The 15,850-nt window shown below is 45.6% G+C and overlaps 7 protein-coding genes across 7 annotated transcripts; 4 read left to right on the top strand and 3 right to left on the bottom strand.

Moving 5' to 3' along the window:
- Positions 1–2,119: 2,119 nt before the first annotated feature.
- N7447_010273 (uncharacterized protein) lies at positions 2,120–2,323 on the top strand (the record flags this gene model as incomplete). Its single annotated transcript, XM_057234535.1, has 1 exon — positions 2,120–2,323. One exon carries the CDS (start codon positions 2,120–2,122, stop codon positions 2,321–2,323), a length of 204 nt encoding a protein of 67 aa, XP_057081819.1.
- Positions 2,324–5,236: 2,913 nt separating this feature from the next.
- On the top strand, positions 5,237–6,619 carry N7447_010272 (uncharacterized protein; the record flags this gene model as incomplete). Its single annotated transcript, XM_057234534.1, has 1 exon — positions 5,237–6,619. One exon carries the CDS (start codon positions 5,237–5,239, stop codon positions 6,617–6,619), a length of 1,383 nt encoding a protein of 460 aa, XP_057081818.1.
- A 561-nt stretch (positions 6,620–7,180) lies between these two features.
- On the bottom strand, positions 7,181–7,804 carry N7447_010271 (uncharacterized protein; the record flags this gene model as incomplete). The annotated part of the gene is given in 3 exon segments (XM_057234533.1): positions 7,181–7,213; positions 7,224–7,525; positions 7,540–7,804. The coding sequence occupies 3 exon segments, from the start codon at positions 7,802–7,804 to the stop codon at positions 7,181–7,183; spliced, it is 600 nt and encodes a 199-aa protein (XP_057081817.1).
- Positions 7,805–7,813: 9 nt separating this feature from the next.
- N7447_010270 (uncharacterized protein) lies at positions 7,814–8,422 on the bottom strand (the record flags this gene model as incomplete). The annotated part of the gene is made up of 2 exons (XM_057234532.1): positions 7,814–8,107; positions 8,237–8,422. 2 exons carry the CDS (start codon positions 8,420–8,422, stop codon positions 7,814–7,816), a joined length of 480 nt encoding a protein of 159 aa, XP_057081816.1.
- A 505-nt stretch (positions 8,423–8,927) lies between these two features.
- On the bottom strand, positions 8,928–9,414 carry N7447_010269 (uncharacterized protein; the record flags this gene model as incomplete). The annotated part of the gene is made up of 3 exons (XM_057234531.1): positions 8,928–9,110; positions 9,173–9,234; positions 9,309–9,414. The coding sequence occupies 3 exons, from the start codon at positions 9,412–9,414 to the stop codon at positions 8,928–8,930; spliced, it is 351 nt and encodes a 116-aa protein (XP_057081815.1).
- Positions 9,415–9,749: 335 nt separating this feature from the next.
- On the top strand, positions 9,750–11,290 carry N7447_010268 (uncharacterized protein; the record flags this gene model as incomplete). The annotated part of the gene is made up of 6 exons (XM_057234530.1): positions 9,750–9,836; positions 9,892–10,062; positions 10,115–10,267; positions 10,321–10,401; positions 10,460–10,910; positions 10,986–11,290. The coding sequence occupies 6 exons, from the start codon at positions 9,750–9,752 to the stop codon at positions 11,288–11,290; spliced, it is 1,248 nt and encodes a 415-aa protein (XP_057081814.1).
- A 1,582-nt stretch (positions 11,291–12,872) lies between these two features.
- On the top strand, positions 12,873–15,534 carry N7447_010267 (uncharacterized protein; the record flags this gene model as incomplete). The annotated part of the gene is made up of 5 exons (XM_057234529.1): positions 12,873–12,948; positions 13,005–14,104; positions 14,170–14,439; positions 14,505–14,646; positions 14,696–15,534. 5 exons carry the CDS (start codon positions 12,873–12,875, stop codon positions 15,532–15,534), a joined length of 2,427 nt encoding a protein of 808 aa, XP_057081813.1.
- Positions 15,535–15,850: the final 316 nt, after the last annotated feature.

Genomic DNA, 15,850 nt, shown 5'->3' with positions numbered 1-15,850 from the left:
TAAGCCCTAAGCCCTAAGCCCTAAGCCCTAAGCCCTAAGCCCTAAGCCCTAAGCCCTAAGCCCTAAGCCCTAAGCCCTAAGCCCTAAGCCCTAAGGGTGGTAAAAGTAAGTCTATATAACAGTCGATTAAGGAGACTATGCAGCATATACCGGTAAGTCTTATATGATTATACCCTTTAAGATAACTAACATATTATATATTAGGCACTGGAGTTATCTTCTAACTTAAAATTCTCGAATGATAAATAGGAAAGAGAGCAGATTAAATGTCTTACTAGTCTGAACCTCCCTTTCCGGATACTTAAGAGGAAGTAATTTACTTCCTTGATTCGAATGGCATAAAAGGCTCCAGCTGAACCCACTTTACTCCATCCTCGCACTACTTAACGCCGGCTCAAGAAATTAGTCGACGAGGAGTAACATATAATTCTCGCTACCTTACCATAAGATGCGAAGCTCTTAATCGCCCTCGACTGCTGGACATCGCCTTTTTAGCAGGCATTTATGGTAATCACAGGGTACTTTATCGACCGAGACTAGAATTACCGTGAGCTCCTACTTAGTTTCGAACCACTTAATGGGGCGCATTCTAGTGTGAATCTAAGTGAAGTACTTATGGAGATCTTTAAGAAGCTTAATATTACTAATCGTGTGTTAGCGATTATATCAGATAACGCGTTAAATAACATAACTTTAGTATAGGTAGTTTAAGACTCTATTAACTCCCTTAAACTAACGAATAGCCCGGTGGTTATTCGAATCCCTTATCTTACACATGTTATCTAGCTAAGCCTTCGCGAGCTACTTAGATCAGTAAAGGCCGATCCCCAGAACGATACCACAGATCGGAATGTTTCAGATGTCTAAGCCTAAGCCTAAGCTCGATCGCTCCGTGCTTCACAGAGTGAATAAGTCATTGTATAAACCCTTATTAAGGTAAGTGTATCACTTTCTTTATCACTTAATATATCTAATAACTATCTAGATTCGAGGGCTTACTGTGTTCATTAATGTAAGCCCCTAACGTCGCGATGATTTCTTCCGTCTCCAGACTAATAGAGCAAAACTTACGCCTATCTAAGATATCCGCACCCGCTAGAATTCTACCTTCTTAATGCTTCGTCGTGCGAAACGCCTTAGTAAGCCCTGCGATGAATACTGTGATAACATTAGGACTCAGAAATATAAACTTAGTAAGGCAGAATAGCGGTAGGTCGACTACCTTCTGTATATCACAGAGCCGTTCTATCGCTTTACCACAGTGCTTTTAAAGACCAAAGAGATAACAGTACACCATGTTTTTAGTATTTATAACGCCCTCTTTAAGCACTTCGAGGAATCGATTACACGACTCACTCCGAAAACCATACCTTAGAAGAAGGCGATGCTATAAGCCCTTAATGCTGGGATGGCAAAGCTTACCTCTTACTACATAAAGACGAAAGAGATCCATGGTAGTCTCTACGCGATTAGAACAATTCTTGTACCCCAGCATAAGCTTCACTTCTTCTTAAGTAAGGCGTAGGGTACATCGGAGAACGACATAAACTAGAGTGATTAGTATAAGGAAACGCTTCGCTAGTTCATAGCTCCTTACGCCTAAAGACACACTTAGACACGGTCCCTACGAGAAGAGTAACCCCCTAAGCGTCACTCAGCTAGTATAAGTGACCTAGACGCCCTCCTTAACCTTCTGCCTCACATCCACTCTAATCCATTAACGTCAGAGCACGAACTTACTAGATACCTTAAAAAGCGTACGTTATATTCACTGTTATTACGAGCAGGAATACTGATACCTATGATAGTAAGGAGAAAGGTCGATCCTTTATAATTCTGGAAGGAATATGAGAATGAATTCCTAATTCTTTCTAGTGTTACTCGCGATATTCTCTCTATTCCTATAATAGGCGCTGGAGTTAAACGTCTTTTTAATTCAGCACGGGATGTCTGCCACTACCGACGTGGGCGGCTAAGTGCGAAGACAGTCCAGGATATCATGATGTTCCGGTGTAAAACCCAGTTCGACATTGAAATAGAAGAACTACCCGATAAGGATACGTCCTTAGATTTAATGTAAGAAGCAGACGAACAGAGAGAGGCTGAGCTTACCACTAACATGCCTAAACTAATTAGCGATAGTGAGGATTCCGAGGATAATGATCCTATTGGACTGATCGAGCATGAGTTTATAATGGAGAGTCAGCTTCCTCGTCCTTCTATAGTGCTAAGTACGCGGAAGCGACAGAGAAGTGAGCTAGTCGACAGCGAAGATGAGAGCAGTCCTCATCTCCCTCATTATGGAGATAAGGGTAGCACTTAAAAGCGCCCTGGTTTAAGAGAAGCAAGGAAGCGTGGTAAACCTAATGATGATCAATTTGTATCGTATTAGTGTGAATGTATGAATATAATGAATACCTAAGTCATTATGCAAAGGCTTCTAAGGCTCATTTCTGACCCCGGTCAAAAAAGTGACAATGTATCAAGTTATTATATAAAGGCTTCTAAAGCTCATTTCTGACCTCGGTCAGAAAATTGACAGTAGTATCAAGTCATTGTACATGTAATCGAATTACTCAAAAATACAGAGAAAAAATGCACAAATAATGCAGGTCACGAGGTCAAGAAATTCTGCTTACTAAAAAGGCCCATGGGCGCCCACGGTGTCCATGGACAATGGGCCCTAAGGGTAGGGCCCGTCCATGGGCGTATGGATAGTGCCCATCGCCCGCTTACATAAGGCCCGTGGGCACTGCCCACCCGCCCGTCCATGGGCGATGTCGCAGTCTACGCCCAGTTGATTTATCAATTCTGGCTTCCAGCTTGGAGTTTATCATTCTCAACCCATTTTTCATCGCATTTGTGTCCTCAAAAAGCCTCAATATCATCAACATGTTAGGCCTCACATACCTCTTACTATTAAGGAAAATGTAGACAGTTATGTAAAGCCTTCTATGACATTCAGCCCTTATTTTCTGAGTAAAATAAGGTCTTTTTTACTATGTAAACCAGAATTCAAAACTGCAGTTTGGGCTGGCAGAATTAGGCCGGCAGAATATAGAGATGCCTTATAGTTAGGGCAGATGAATTATATAAGCGGAGAATCAGGCCAAATTTCAGGCAGAGGGGGGTGAGATTATCCAAGGGGGGGGTGGATATATCAATCCCCTAATAATAAGGCCCGTAATACCCGTACGCTCAGCTTTAGGGTCCCCAAACAGCGGGATAAGCCCTGTTCGACGTGTAGCCCCTGAAAAAGCAGCCCAAAACATCTGCTTTACTTGCTTCCCTCGGTGTGGTAATCCTTGACATTGTCCTTCTTTCGGCTGGTCTTTCGGGCGAACAAATGTCCATTCTCGACGGATACCAATCCCACGTTTAACCGTACATTCATCAGACCAGAAAACCCGGGCCCAATCCTCCTTTGTGAAGTGACGATATCGGACAGCCCAGCGGAGACGTTTTAGCGCGTGTTCCTCCGTAAGGTAGGGACGCCAGCTACACCTCCATTTTCGGAGGTTCTCAGCATTCAAGAGGCGTCTTATCGAGTCGATTTTGACTTTATGAGAGACCTCAGTAAGCAGATCTTCGTGGGTAACCCGCGGATTCTCCGAAATGACATCAAGAAGACGTACTTTATCAGTAGTATTCAGCTTTTTAGGTCGACCAGAACGCGGTTTCGAAACGCCATCACGTCTTTCATGTTCTTTCTTGATCGTATAGCGAATTGTTGAGATAGAAATCCACGGATATCTCTGGTGTATCCGCCTATACCCCCAATGAACCGCAGAGTGTAGCTCACAGATCCTTTCACGAATGGCTGGAGTAAGTTCTGAGCGAGCAGGCATAGTGAGAGAGAAGAGAGTAAGAAGCATATACGAAGAAGGAAAGTGATAAATTAGGGGGGAAACGCGAGATATACGCGCTATATGGAGCCTATATTGTATACCGCGTCACTATCGTATGGCGGTGTAGGTTAAATAGGAAGGCGGTATCTATGTGGGGCCAGGGTGTTGTTAAAACTTTTGCTGTGAGACTGTAAGCTTTCGATTTCCTTAAAATTGCTATACGTCACCCAAAATGCTTATCAATACCTATCTACCTATAGCAGGAATTAAATTAAGTTGTTATGGTTAAAACATGAAGCTATAATTTGTCGCATTTACTATGTGTTTTGGAGATGGCGGCTCGCTTGTGGTGCCGGCTCGCATGTGAAATACGTTAACTACGTAACTAGTTAACGTATTTCACATGCGAGTGGTCCACACAAGCCAGTGGTCCACGCCAAAACACATAGTAAAAGCGATAAATTACAACATGTTAGTGCAACAACGGTTTTGTATATAAACTGGCTCTTCCAGCCTAATGCTGCTTATATGATATCTAGTTACTTGATATATTTTGAGGGAATTTAATAGGCTGGTAATTGAGATATATATATTTGTAGAATCCAGCGGCGTAATTTTTAATACCACAACAATGGAAGTATTCAATTCGTTTAAGATTGATATATTATATTAAAAATGCTTATCAATCGTTATCGGCAAGTTATGAAGCTAGATAAAAACGTTAGTTGTTGAAATATAAGTGACAACTATATCGCTTTTACTATGTGTTTTTGCGTGGACCACTCGCTTGTGTGGACCACTCGCATGTGAAATACGTTAGTTAATGTATTAATTTACATAACTAATCCTAAACATGCTTCGAGGCAACAAAATCCGGCATTGGTGTACCAAAAGCGGCATCTTGCGAGGACAGGCTCCCGGCAACCTCTTCCCACCAATGACGGAGGTTGGGTATTGGGTAATCATTCTGCAAAAGCAACTGAAACTTTTGATAGCATGCCTAGCAGTTGCCGTTTTAAGTCAATATCGCCGTGGTGTGTCCGGGCCCCAAGCGCAACAAAGCCTTTATATGTGAAACTGATTATACGGGATGATGTATCGTAATCTACGGTCGCACCCCACCAAAAAAAAAAGATCGATCTTTGACTCAATATTTAACCACCTTCCCCGGCACCTACCGGTCCTAAATTTTAACAGTCCCTTTATATATAGATAGAATAGAATAAAATAATTTTTCAGACTTATCAGAGCATGGGAAGTCAGGCATTTATGAGGCTAAATACCCGAGCCTGACCCACCTTCCGGGAGCCAATCAAACCACTTAAAATCCAGATACCTGGCAGGTATGTGTCCTTGAGTAGAGAGAGTTAGGAATAGAGTTAGTCCCCATGTCTAGGTCTTGGAAACAAGTACGCACTTACACTGACCATCTGGGCCATCCTATCGTGCTCGAGCAGTACGTAAACCCGGAATATGACCCAGAGCCTAGTGAACTAGTTTCCTTTCAGGTCTACAGCCTTGTTCCCCTGGACGACGACCATGACGAGCTCCGAGACTACCTCATGCAGATGTTCTGGAATGATGAAGTTAAGCCTTTGTTCGAGGTTTATTCATACCGCCCGCCCGATCGGTTTGCTTGCATTGAGCATAATCGCATTGAAATCGCCCGTCGCAAGCAGCAACATCAGTCAGGGGTCGACAATCCCCTCCCACTGATTCCGAGATTCAATCGTCCATATTCATCCTCGAATGTTGGATTTTGTGTCCTGCTGCGATCGCACAGTTATCGGGTGGGCAATATGCAGGACTCGGAGGAGGCTGAGGAGATAGGCGAAGGCCCAGACTTGCTTTATTTCAATCGCACATTTTCTAGCACGTGCATTGAGGTTGACGTGGCGCAGCATTTGCGTGAGGGCCAAGAGGTACTCCTGTCAGAGGCATTTGAATTCGTCATCGAGCGCCTTACGGACCAGATCTACATAGGCCAGTTGATGATTCTCGATATCTTCAATAATGTCCCTCGCTATCCGGAGCGAGACGCCTTAGGTATTGACGAGGGCGAGCCTCCTAGTCAGGATATGCCGACAGAAGAACAGATTCGTGACCAGCTAGGCCAAGAAACCTCAGTTGGCGGCTTCTCTCTTGATCCGGCATTCCATATTTCTCAGGAAGCCAACATCGTGACAGTCACCAATACCCCTGAGGGCGAAACCCCTGATATTCAATACATTGTCCATGCAGCCTTTCTCAGCCACATACGCGACGCAGAAGGTTCCTCTATCTTGGAAAGCACAGCGCGCCTTTTTACGGCGTCAATGGTCTCCAACCTCCCGGCCAACAAAACTCTCACTCTCAAATTCTTCATTCCAAAGTCCAATTCCTGGTCGGCCATCAGGCCCGCCCAAAACGAAGTTCTTGAGATTCTATCCCAGCAAAATGAAGAGAACCGAGAAAATCCCTTTTGTATTGGCGGCCTACACAGTATCACAACAGGCGATAGTCAACCCCTAGCAGTAAAACGTTTTACTCCTCAAGGACCCGACCAATATATTAAAAGCTCACGGGGGGCATGCGAAGATAGCGGATTTCGCATGTTCACAGTTGTTCTTGACCGTGCAAAGTTTGTCTCAGAGGCTGGGGTGTACTTCTACATGACGGACTCGGACGAGTCGGAGGATTCAGACACTTCATTTAATGATACGATCGTTTCCCGGGTCGTAGACATGAATACGGCTGCTCTGCGACTGGGGGTGGTTGTTCTTGATGAATGAGCTAGTCTGGTAGAGCAATTGTTCATGTCTATTCCTATTTACTTTGACCCGCAAGACAACTAAGTAAACCGAAGGGGAGGAGCATAACTCAAGTTTCACTATTCATCGACGTGGACACCGGCATTCCTGAAGTGTCCCCTCGGACTTTAGCACTCCAGAAAAATATGAAAGCCCTGTTCAGGATTGTCTTTATAGTATCCCCGATGCCTCCGAATTAAAGATTTGAGTTCGGCGAAAAACTCCTCGATAGGGTTTAAGTAAGGCGAATAAGGAGGCAAATATATGAGTTTTACTCCCGCGTCTAAACACAGTTGTTCTATGCGGTCAGAATGATGGAATGAAGCGTTGTCCATCACCAGAACAGACCTGGGCTCTGGCCATTTTCCACAGTGTTGAAGCTCCTCAATAAAGTCTTAAAAAGCAAGGCATCCATTGAGCCCTAGAATATCCGTGACAGAATAATACTATCTTCGGAAGAGGCAAGCAGCTTGGCAACATTGGGCGGGCAGCAGGCCACTTCAAACCAGTTGCCTCGCTCTTTCCGATGACCACCATAAGTCCTCAACGGGTTTTCGTAATAGAAAGACCCGCCGTCTAGACCAACTGCGCCGAGAAACCCGTTATACAGGCCAATCTCCAGGACGTCCGCGTATTTGACATCCAGTTCGAGTTGGAGCATCCGTTGACACCAGAGGATCAGGGCAAAGCATGCACATGTCTCTGCATAACATGTGCCAGATTCTTCTGTATCGCCTAGCACATACTTGCCGCCAAATCCTTCCCACTGCCGCATCGCACCAATTCCACCGGTCACGTACAGCTTCGTTTCTGTCATGTCCGTCCACATCCGATCTAGCGCGGCCTTGATCTTCTCGTTTCCCGTCAGGCGAACCAAGTCTGTCGCTGCTATGAGATAGTACATAGCGCGAACTGCGCGGCCCTGATCTCGGTGGCCTCGACGAGGGGGCAGTGGGACTGGCTGTAACTATAGTCCCGAGGATGCCGAAACCACCCTTTCATTTCACCACCCATGTGGTCATAAGGATCTCCGCCACGGGCTCTGGCTTCGTGGTCAAAATACGTCTCCCCATTGGCGTCACAATGATCTCGTTCATAGATGAAGTATGTGGCAAGCTCTAACAGCACAGGCTCGGCACACAGCTCGTACAGCCTCAAAAGCCCCATCTCGATCTCTTAATGCCCCGGGTATCCCCTTTTCTTTCCTGGCTCTGACCCAAAGAGGGTGTCAACATGCCAAAGGGCCTTTAGAACTGGCTTGAGGAGTCGACCACTGTTTATGAGCGTTTCGTAGGCTACACAAGCCTCCGTCAAATGGCCGAGACAGTAGAGCTCGTGCATGTCCCGGACGTTTGTCCATCGCTTATCGATATCTAGCACGGTATAGTAGGAGCTAATATATCGGTGGGGATGCTGTGCAGCGCGAATCATGTCGACGGCCTCTTGAACGGTCGCCATCAGTTTCCGGATCTTTGTTCTTCATGAGAAAGTAGCACGCAGCTTCTACTATCTTGTATATGTCACTATCCCAGAATAGCTGAGATGAAAAAAGGTTAGCTTCGACAGTTGTGGTACCCTTTGGCGGCGCAATAAACTTACATGCGGTTGAATCTCATGGCTTTCTTTCCAGGTCAAACAGTACCAGTGCTGCAATGACTTTTGAGCCTTGATGATTGCAGGAATTGTCTTCTCCTTTGAGCAGCATTGCATCTGCGACCAGAATACCGACGCGAGGTCCACACTGCGAACTGGAACTTGCTGGAACGCCATTTTCAAGTTGTACATGGCAAAGCAAGCCTGCGAGATCTTAGGGGATATATGCGATTCGAGCTGAGAGCAGGACAACAACGTGGCTTTAAATCAAAAAGCACACCCTCCTCCCCGGTAAATCGGATATGGAAGCCGTCAGCTCGGCTTAATGATAGCTTTTCTTTCTCCATACCATCAACTCATCATTGGCGTCAATCATTATCTGCCCGTTGCCCCGCATTCTTGACCTCGACTTGGTGGAAACGGCGGCGGTATCTCGCCATGATTGGTGCCCGTGGCGGAATACAGCGGGGTCAACTTTCTTTCAAGCTGGGCGATGCTCGTTCGGAGTCGGATATAGACTAGGACCCAATGCGAGAGGGATTACTTGGAAACATTAGACTGTCAATATTTCCGAGCTTCCAGGTCTACTTAGGACGGTTGCGATACGGCTGCTGCTCTCAGTTGCTACGCTTGGATAGTCTCGGCTCAGAGCAACGAAGTTAGGGTATATTCATCTCAACTAGTTTATTTGCCGAGCTCAACTATTTGCAAAACCTATGTTGTCATCTGTCTGGGTCTGGATGTAGTTGGATTGGTAGGACATCTGAGAAGCCAGCAGGGCTTTCTGCTCAGTGAGTGAGTTGCTGAGCCGTAGGAACAGCTTTTGATATTTTGCTTGTGGTACAGGGTAAGATGGAAACGGTAGGTTTTCAATCGGTGGCTACCAAAGCAATGATTAGCTCTATGGTAGACTAGCATGGCATACATTATCTGGCGACATACCTCGTTGAATCGTAGTAATGACACACGAATTTTCGATGTATCTTTCCAACCATTTGGAATACCTTTCGTATAATAATCGAAGAATTATCGCAGCTCATCCGTACTTTCCTGAGACAATGGAAGCTCCAACACCTACCTTTCACCTTCCAATCGACATTATCAGCAATATTCTCAAAGAAAGCCGCCGCATTCCGCTGCTCGGAAGGCTCAAAAATAGCAGTGGCTTGCTCGCTGGTAGGCATTTGAACTGATGGACAAACAAAAACTCGATGAAAGCCCAATACATCATAGGGGTTTCAAAAATTCAATAGCAAGTGGGGCTGGAGAGCACTACTAGTTTATGAAACACTTTCTTTGGAGAAAATGGTATGCATATATTCATCAGGCCCCATCTTTGGAGATGAGTACACTGGGAGAGACCGAGTGGGCGCAACCGAAAGTGGAGACAGCCGATTGACGGTAGAACACTGCCACATAAATAACCATCATAAATGGCGGAAATAGTAACACTCGGCGTAATTACTTTAGAATCATTTCTGAATTGTGATTTGATCTATCTTGTGATATTAACCACAAAATGCCACTAAAGGTTATTGTCGTTGGTGCCGGCCTCGGAGGCTTGGGCACAGCCATAGCGTTGAACCGGGCCGGACATGATGTTCAGGTTTGTTTCAATTCATACCACATGCTAATTTTCTAATTACCAACTCTTAAATTAGGTTATTGAGCAGTCCGGCTTCCACAACGAAGTCGGTGCAGCTATCCACGTTGCCCCTAACGCGAGTCGTATCCTGAAAGAATGGGAATGCGACTTCGAACAGCTACAAGCATCCAAGTGCAATCGACTTCAAGTGTGGAACTCGTCCGGCGAGCTTCTTTGGACCCCCGTTGTAGGTCTTCATTCGAATATAAATGATACTTGGAACTCACCGTTTGATGCAGGTGACCAAGGATCTCCAAACAGCACTGGACATTCACGATGACTGGCTCTTGACTCATCGTGTTGATCTACACAATGCCCTTCGGGCGACAGCTGCGAAGGGATTCAACAGTAGATCAGTGAGCGTCCGGCTGTCTTCTCGTGTAAAATCAGTGGTGCGTAGAAGCTGAGCACGTTTTTAACATTTCAATCTTGCTGACATTTCCAGGATGCCGAGAGGGGAGTCGTCACACTCGAAGATGGAAATACGTTCACTGGTGATTTGATCATTGGTGCGGATGGAATTCATGTAAGCCCCGTCTGCAGAAATTAGCTATGGTTTGACAGTCCACTGATCATGTCAGTAGTCCCGAACCGTGAGTAGCATCACCGGACAGGAGTCGCGGAAGGAAAGTACCGGTCAAAATTGTTTCCGATTCTTGATCCCCGTCTCCAAAGCACAGGATAATAAACTGGCTGCCTCTATCTTAAAAAGGACTGGATTGGATGGTCTCCATGCGTTCACAGCAAGTGACCGGCGGCTTGTGTTCTACCCATGCCGTCAAGGTCAGCTGTTGAATGTTGTCGGTATTCACCCCGCGGGAGACGACACCTCAGCGAAGGAATCCTCCTGGCTGGATTCCAGTAACGTGGAGCATCTTTTCGAGGTCTATAAAGACTTTGGACCGGAGCTCCAAGAAATGTGTCGCCTTGGTGAAGATGTGAAGCTGTGGAGTCTAGGTACCCGCTCGCCACCAACAAAGTTTGTCAAAGGCAGGCTTGCTCTTGTCGGAGATGCAGCACACCCAACTCTTCCTCGTGAGTTTCCTGGTCGATGTTACATGATTGATTGGCTCAATATGGTTACTTTGACTAAATAACGACATTGTTTAGATCAAGGTCAGGGCGGTGCTCAGGCATTCGAGGATTGTGCAGCCCTTGGCGCGCTGTTCCCCCCGGAGACAACACCGGATCAGGTGTCTACACGCTTGGAATTGTACAACAAGGTCCGCTATGAACGAGCATTGACGGTCATGATGATGTCAAAGACCCACGACGAGCGCCGCGCAGAGATGGTTGACGAATTGCGCCACTATGTGCCGAACGCCGAGCTCCCTAAAGACATGTTTTCTTTCACTTGGCCTTCCAATCCGGCACAAGATGTCCAGCGCCTCCTAGCTGTTACGACAAATGCCTAATTATAGGGCCGTGATCGGGTGGATTTCGTGAAGATCGGCCCCAACCATTACCATAGATTAGACAATCCTGCATCCGACAAATAGAATATATTCGGCTTTCATTGTCCTATTGAGTTTCCCTCATCTTTGGCATTGACAGAGAAATATTTAAGTGGTGGGTTTGAGCTAACGAGACAGGGAAGACAAATCAAGCTGTCATCTTCTTTGAACGGATCACATAGATTTTGACTGCCTGCCAGCAGTGCCACATGGAGCTTCACTAGATGATAAAATCCTAGTATGAGTATTTATATCTCGTGCATCTTGGTTATGAGGCAAATGTAGTTTTGTTTATGAATATTCATTGAGTCGGCTAATTGGGTCATACCCAGTCATCTGGCCAAATATTGACTTATTCTGCGAGTCGCGGCACAAACCAAATGGCATCATTTTCAGAAAAGGGGTAGATGTACCAGCATCCACTCCTTCCTACGAATACTTTCAAATTTTCGAATTCAATTCTCCACAAGATCCAATAAACGGCTCTTTACGTACGCTACATAGGTAGTCAAAATTACCCGGTGGAGAGCCGATCATATTACCATACAGTATTATACGGATAAATAATTGTAAACTATGGCACTCTGTAAGACCGAGCCGGACGGGACCATTCCTCGAGTCTCCTAGTTGAGTGGCTGATTATGAGATTTTGAGGATTTACTACCGAATTACATCATGATCGTTATTCGGGATTATTCTGTGGTATAAATAGCATTCAGCTCAAATATTTACTCCACTTCTACAGAAAATCGTCCGTGAGGGTCGCAAGCCTTTCCTATCATGTACCAAAAAGAAAGATGGTAAACTCTGGCAAGGAACTAGCAATAACGTATTCGGTAAGCGAGCTGGCCATGTAAGCGGGCTGGCCACCCCCAAAACACATAGTAAATGCGATAAATTACAACTTGATATCGCAGCAATAGTAGTCTATATAGAGATTTCCTTGCATCCTAATGCTTTCTAGGTAATATCTAGCCTCCCTAGGGAGTTTGGGAAATATATATGTCTTTATGGTTAGGATATATATATTTCTGGCTTTTAGCACTGTAATTTTTAATACCCTGATAATGTACCTTTTCGATATCCCTAAGATTGATATACAGTATTCAAAATCCTTATCAATAGCTATCGACAAGCAGTGAAATCAAACAAAAGTATTGGCGTTGAGATATCAAGTTGTAATTTATCATATTTACTATGTGTTTTGGGGGTGGCCAGCCCGCTTACATGGCCAGCTCGCTTACCGAATACGTTAACTTCGCGACATGTACAACGTAATACGGTAATTCCGGGGATGGTGTGGCGTTTCATACTCCACGTGATCGCGGAAATTGAATGTCGATCTTAAGGGCAGAATTGCTCCCCTTTAGACAAGTTGAATGCATGTTCCCAACTTATTCTCACCTCTAACTTCATTTTAAAATGAACTAGTATGAACGTGTTGTCCCAATAACTTCCATCTGCGTATCGGTTGCCTGGGCAATGCAATCTACCGACATATATTGTGATATCTGTAAAACCTCCTTCCAAAGGCGAGAACATTATGAACGACATGTTCGCACCCATACCAAAGCGAAGCCATTCTCGTGCACCGAGTGTGGTCAGCACTTTGGCAGAGTGTAGGTCTCGAGCGCTGACTTCATGTCAAGTTAACGTGCTAACCAGCCGAGAAGAGACTCACTATCACGTCATTATACCACAATCCATCAGCGCACCCTCGAGGGTAAGGATCGCACAGATGATCGCCGTCGGATAGCTAAAGCGTGCAAACCGTGCAACATTTCAAAGGTTCGGTGTGATGGGGAACAACCGTGTCATCGTTGCCGAAATAACGGCACAGACTGTTATTATGAAGCTTCTCAAAAGCGCAAAATCTTGGAAACCCCGGCTACGACAAATACCTCGTCGAAAAGGCTTTTGGCTGAATCTCCTTTCCAGCATGTTGAGGATTACGGCCAATCAGCCCGGAAGAAAGCAAATGTTGCTGTAGCGGAAGCACCCACTGCCCAACCAGGCCAGGGCCATGTAACATCTACAGCATTTGAAAGCATGTCTGATAATGGGACATTTGGGGATACACCATCTACGATATACGAGGGCTTTCAACCGTTCAATTCAGAAGGAACAGAGCTGGAGAACCTTTCGGATTTTGACCTGGACATGAACTTTTTCCCGAGCTTGTTTGACTTCAATCCAGGAGTCGAGCGATCCGATAGTCTTTGGCCGGCACTGAAAGAGCCTGAACGGCATGCGACTGTGACCCCTGTATCTCCCACGCCCTTGACTCCCGCTGAGGTGGCTGAAATTTACAACCGCAGTCTTTCACCGACCTTGGAAGGAGAAGCTATGGAACCGCGGCAATACAAGCCTAGTTCTATCAATCTCGATGCCCAGTTGTCATTCCCTGATATGGAACACATCCCCATGGAGGAAGTGGATCAAGAGAACCTGGCGCATGTCCCTGAAATCTCGAATATTGTCGTCGGCCAGATGGCCCAGTTGGCATTGACAATCCAAACGACATCAACTTTTCCAAGCTTTGTTGAGTTGAGGATGCCGCCTTCCCATGTAATCAATGCTTGGGTGCAGCTCTACTTCGAACATTTTCACCCAGTATTTCCTTTCCTACACAAGCCGTCCTTTGGAACCTCGGACACACATTGGCTGCTCATATTTGCTGTTAGCGCCATTGGGGCTCAATTTTCCGGGTTGCCCCAATCGCAAGCTTGTTCAAGGGCGATGAATGAGATCGTCCGGCGGTCGACATCATATCTGGTAAGGCATTTTGAATGGTGTTTCACAGTAAGAAGCAAGTTAATGCGATACTAACGGCCCATTAGTGTGAAAATCGTAATCAAAATGGCCGTGAGCTCTGGTTGACTCAGGTCATCTTGCTTAATCAATTGGCCTTACGGTATTCTGGGGAACGAAGGGCTCTTGAAATCGCTGAATTGTTGCAAGCACTTCCTGTAACTTTGGCTCGTCGGAAACGCTTATTCACGAACTATCTACCTCATGAAAGGGTATCTCATCTTGACCTACCGCTGGACCAGAAATGGCAGATCTGGACTCTTGACGAAGAGAGGCGGCGAACTGGCTTTGCAATCTGGGTGAGTGGATAAATACTTTTAACGCAAATCAACGTCGGCCTTGTCGTACTAACTTTGAAATCAAGTTGATCGATTCAGCTTTTGAAACCGACTTTGACCTCACCTCTGTGATGAGAGTCCACGAGATGCAAAACTCCTTGCCTCAAGAGGAAAAGCCATGGCTGGCATCCACTGCACAAGCCTGGGCTGGCTTTCCAGCTCGCATGGGTAATTTAAAATCTCATTGATTGCTGTATCTATCTAACAATGCAACTAGCAACCAAGTCCCCGCAGACTCTGCTTCAGCTAGTATCTAATGCAAGCTGTACTGCAATATGGAATAAGACAGGAGTGCTCGGGAAAAGCGCCATCTTACAGCAATTATTTCATACAATTCAAAAGAACCGCCTCCAGACGTTATACTCTGCCTCTTATGTCTCGGTTGTGGATTGCACGGCAGCTGTAGATGCACTACGGCAAATCCTTATACTAACATATCACCAAAGGCAAGAGCTTCCCATGAACGAAATGAAGGCTCTTAGCGCTCATCGGATCATCATTCTCTCCGCGTTGATGATGAACGATCTACCGAAAATTCCTTTGTTGTCGACCGTGTTGAAAGTCAAATACAAGCGATACAGCAATTCAGACTTGGGTCAACTAGAAAGGGACTGGAGCTCATCCCCCCAGAAGACAAGGCAAGCTATTGTGTATGCGGCAGACTTGTTTGAAACTGTCCGATCTACCAACTGCACGCATTACTCCACTCCAGTGCTTCTGTTCCAAGCTGCATTAGTTTTGTGGCTATATTCTGTTATTTTGGGCCAGCCACAGGACTATTCCGACACGACCTCTGTTGTCATAGGGACATCAAACCAGGGTAATGAGAAACAGACCCAGTGGATTGAGACCGGTCGAGGGCGCATCAAAATGTCAGGAGTTGGAAATATCTCGTCTCCATCAGGTCTGGGAAAGCTCCTGGACGAATCAATTTCCGTGATGAGGACACTCAGGTGGTGGGGGATCAGCAAGATTTATGAACAACTTTTGGTTCGACTACGCGCAACCCAAAAACACCCCGCAGAGTTAGAAAAGGACAACCTTCACACGAGATAAAAAAAAACATCTTCCCGTATTGTGTCTGGAACCTCGAAACCATTCCGCTGTGTAAGCGGAAGCGGGTATAGGAATGATCACAAGTGGATCTTTATATTACAACCAGTCTCCACCAGTGTATTATTTGACAGACCATGACCCGACTCCACCGGCATTTCGGTCCGTATATATCGTCTAGATTCACTCAAACTCACCATACCTCAAATCTTTCCTCTCATTGATCATTAATCATATATCAAATCATATATCACAATCATACGAAAATAATCCTATCTTTTCAACCCGAAACCCGAAATAAAATCACTCCTGTCGCGAT

This window comes from Penicillium robsamsonii (genome assembly GCF_028829455.1).
Source record: "Penicillium robsamsonii strain IBT 29466 chromosome Unknown utg000006l_segment0_segment0, whole genome shotgun sequence".
Classification (NCBI taxonomy): Eukaryota; Fungi; Ascomycota; class Eurotiomycetes; order Eurotiales; family Aspergillaceae; genus Penicillium; species Penicillium robsamsonii.
The sequence above is the reverse complement of the archived record's forward strand: the minus strand, read 5'-3'. Positions and strand labels throughout refer to the sequence as shown.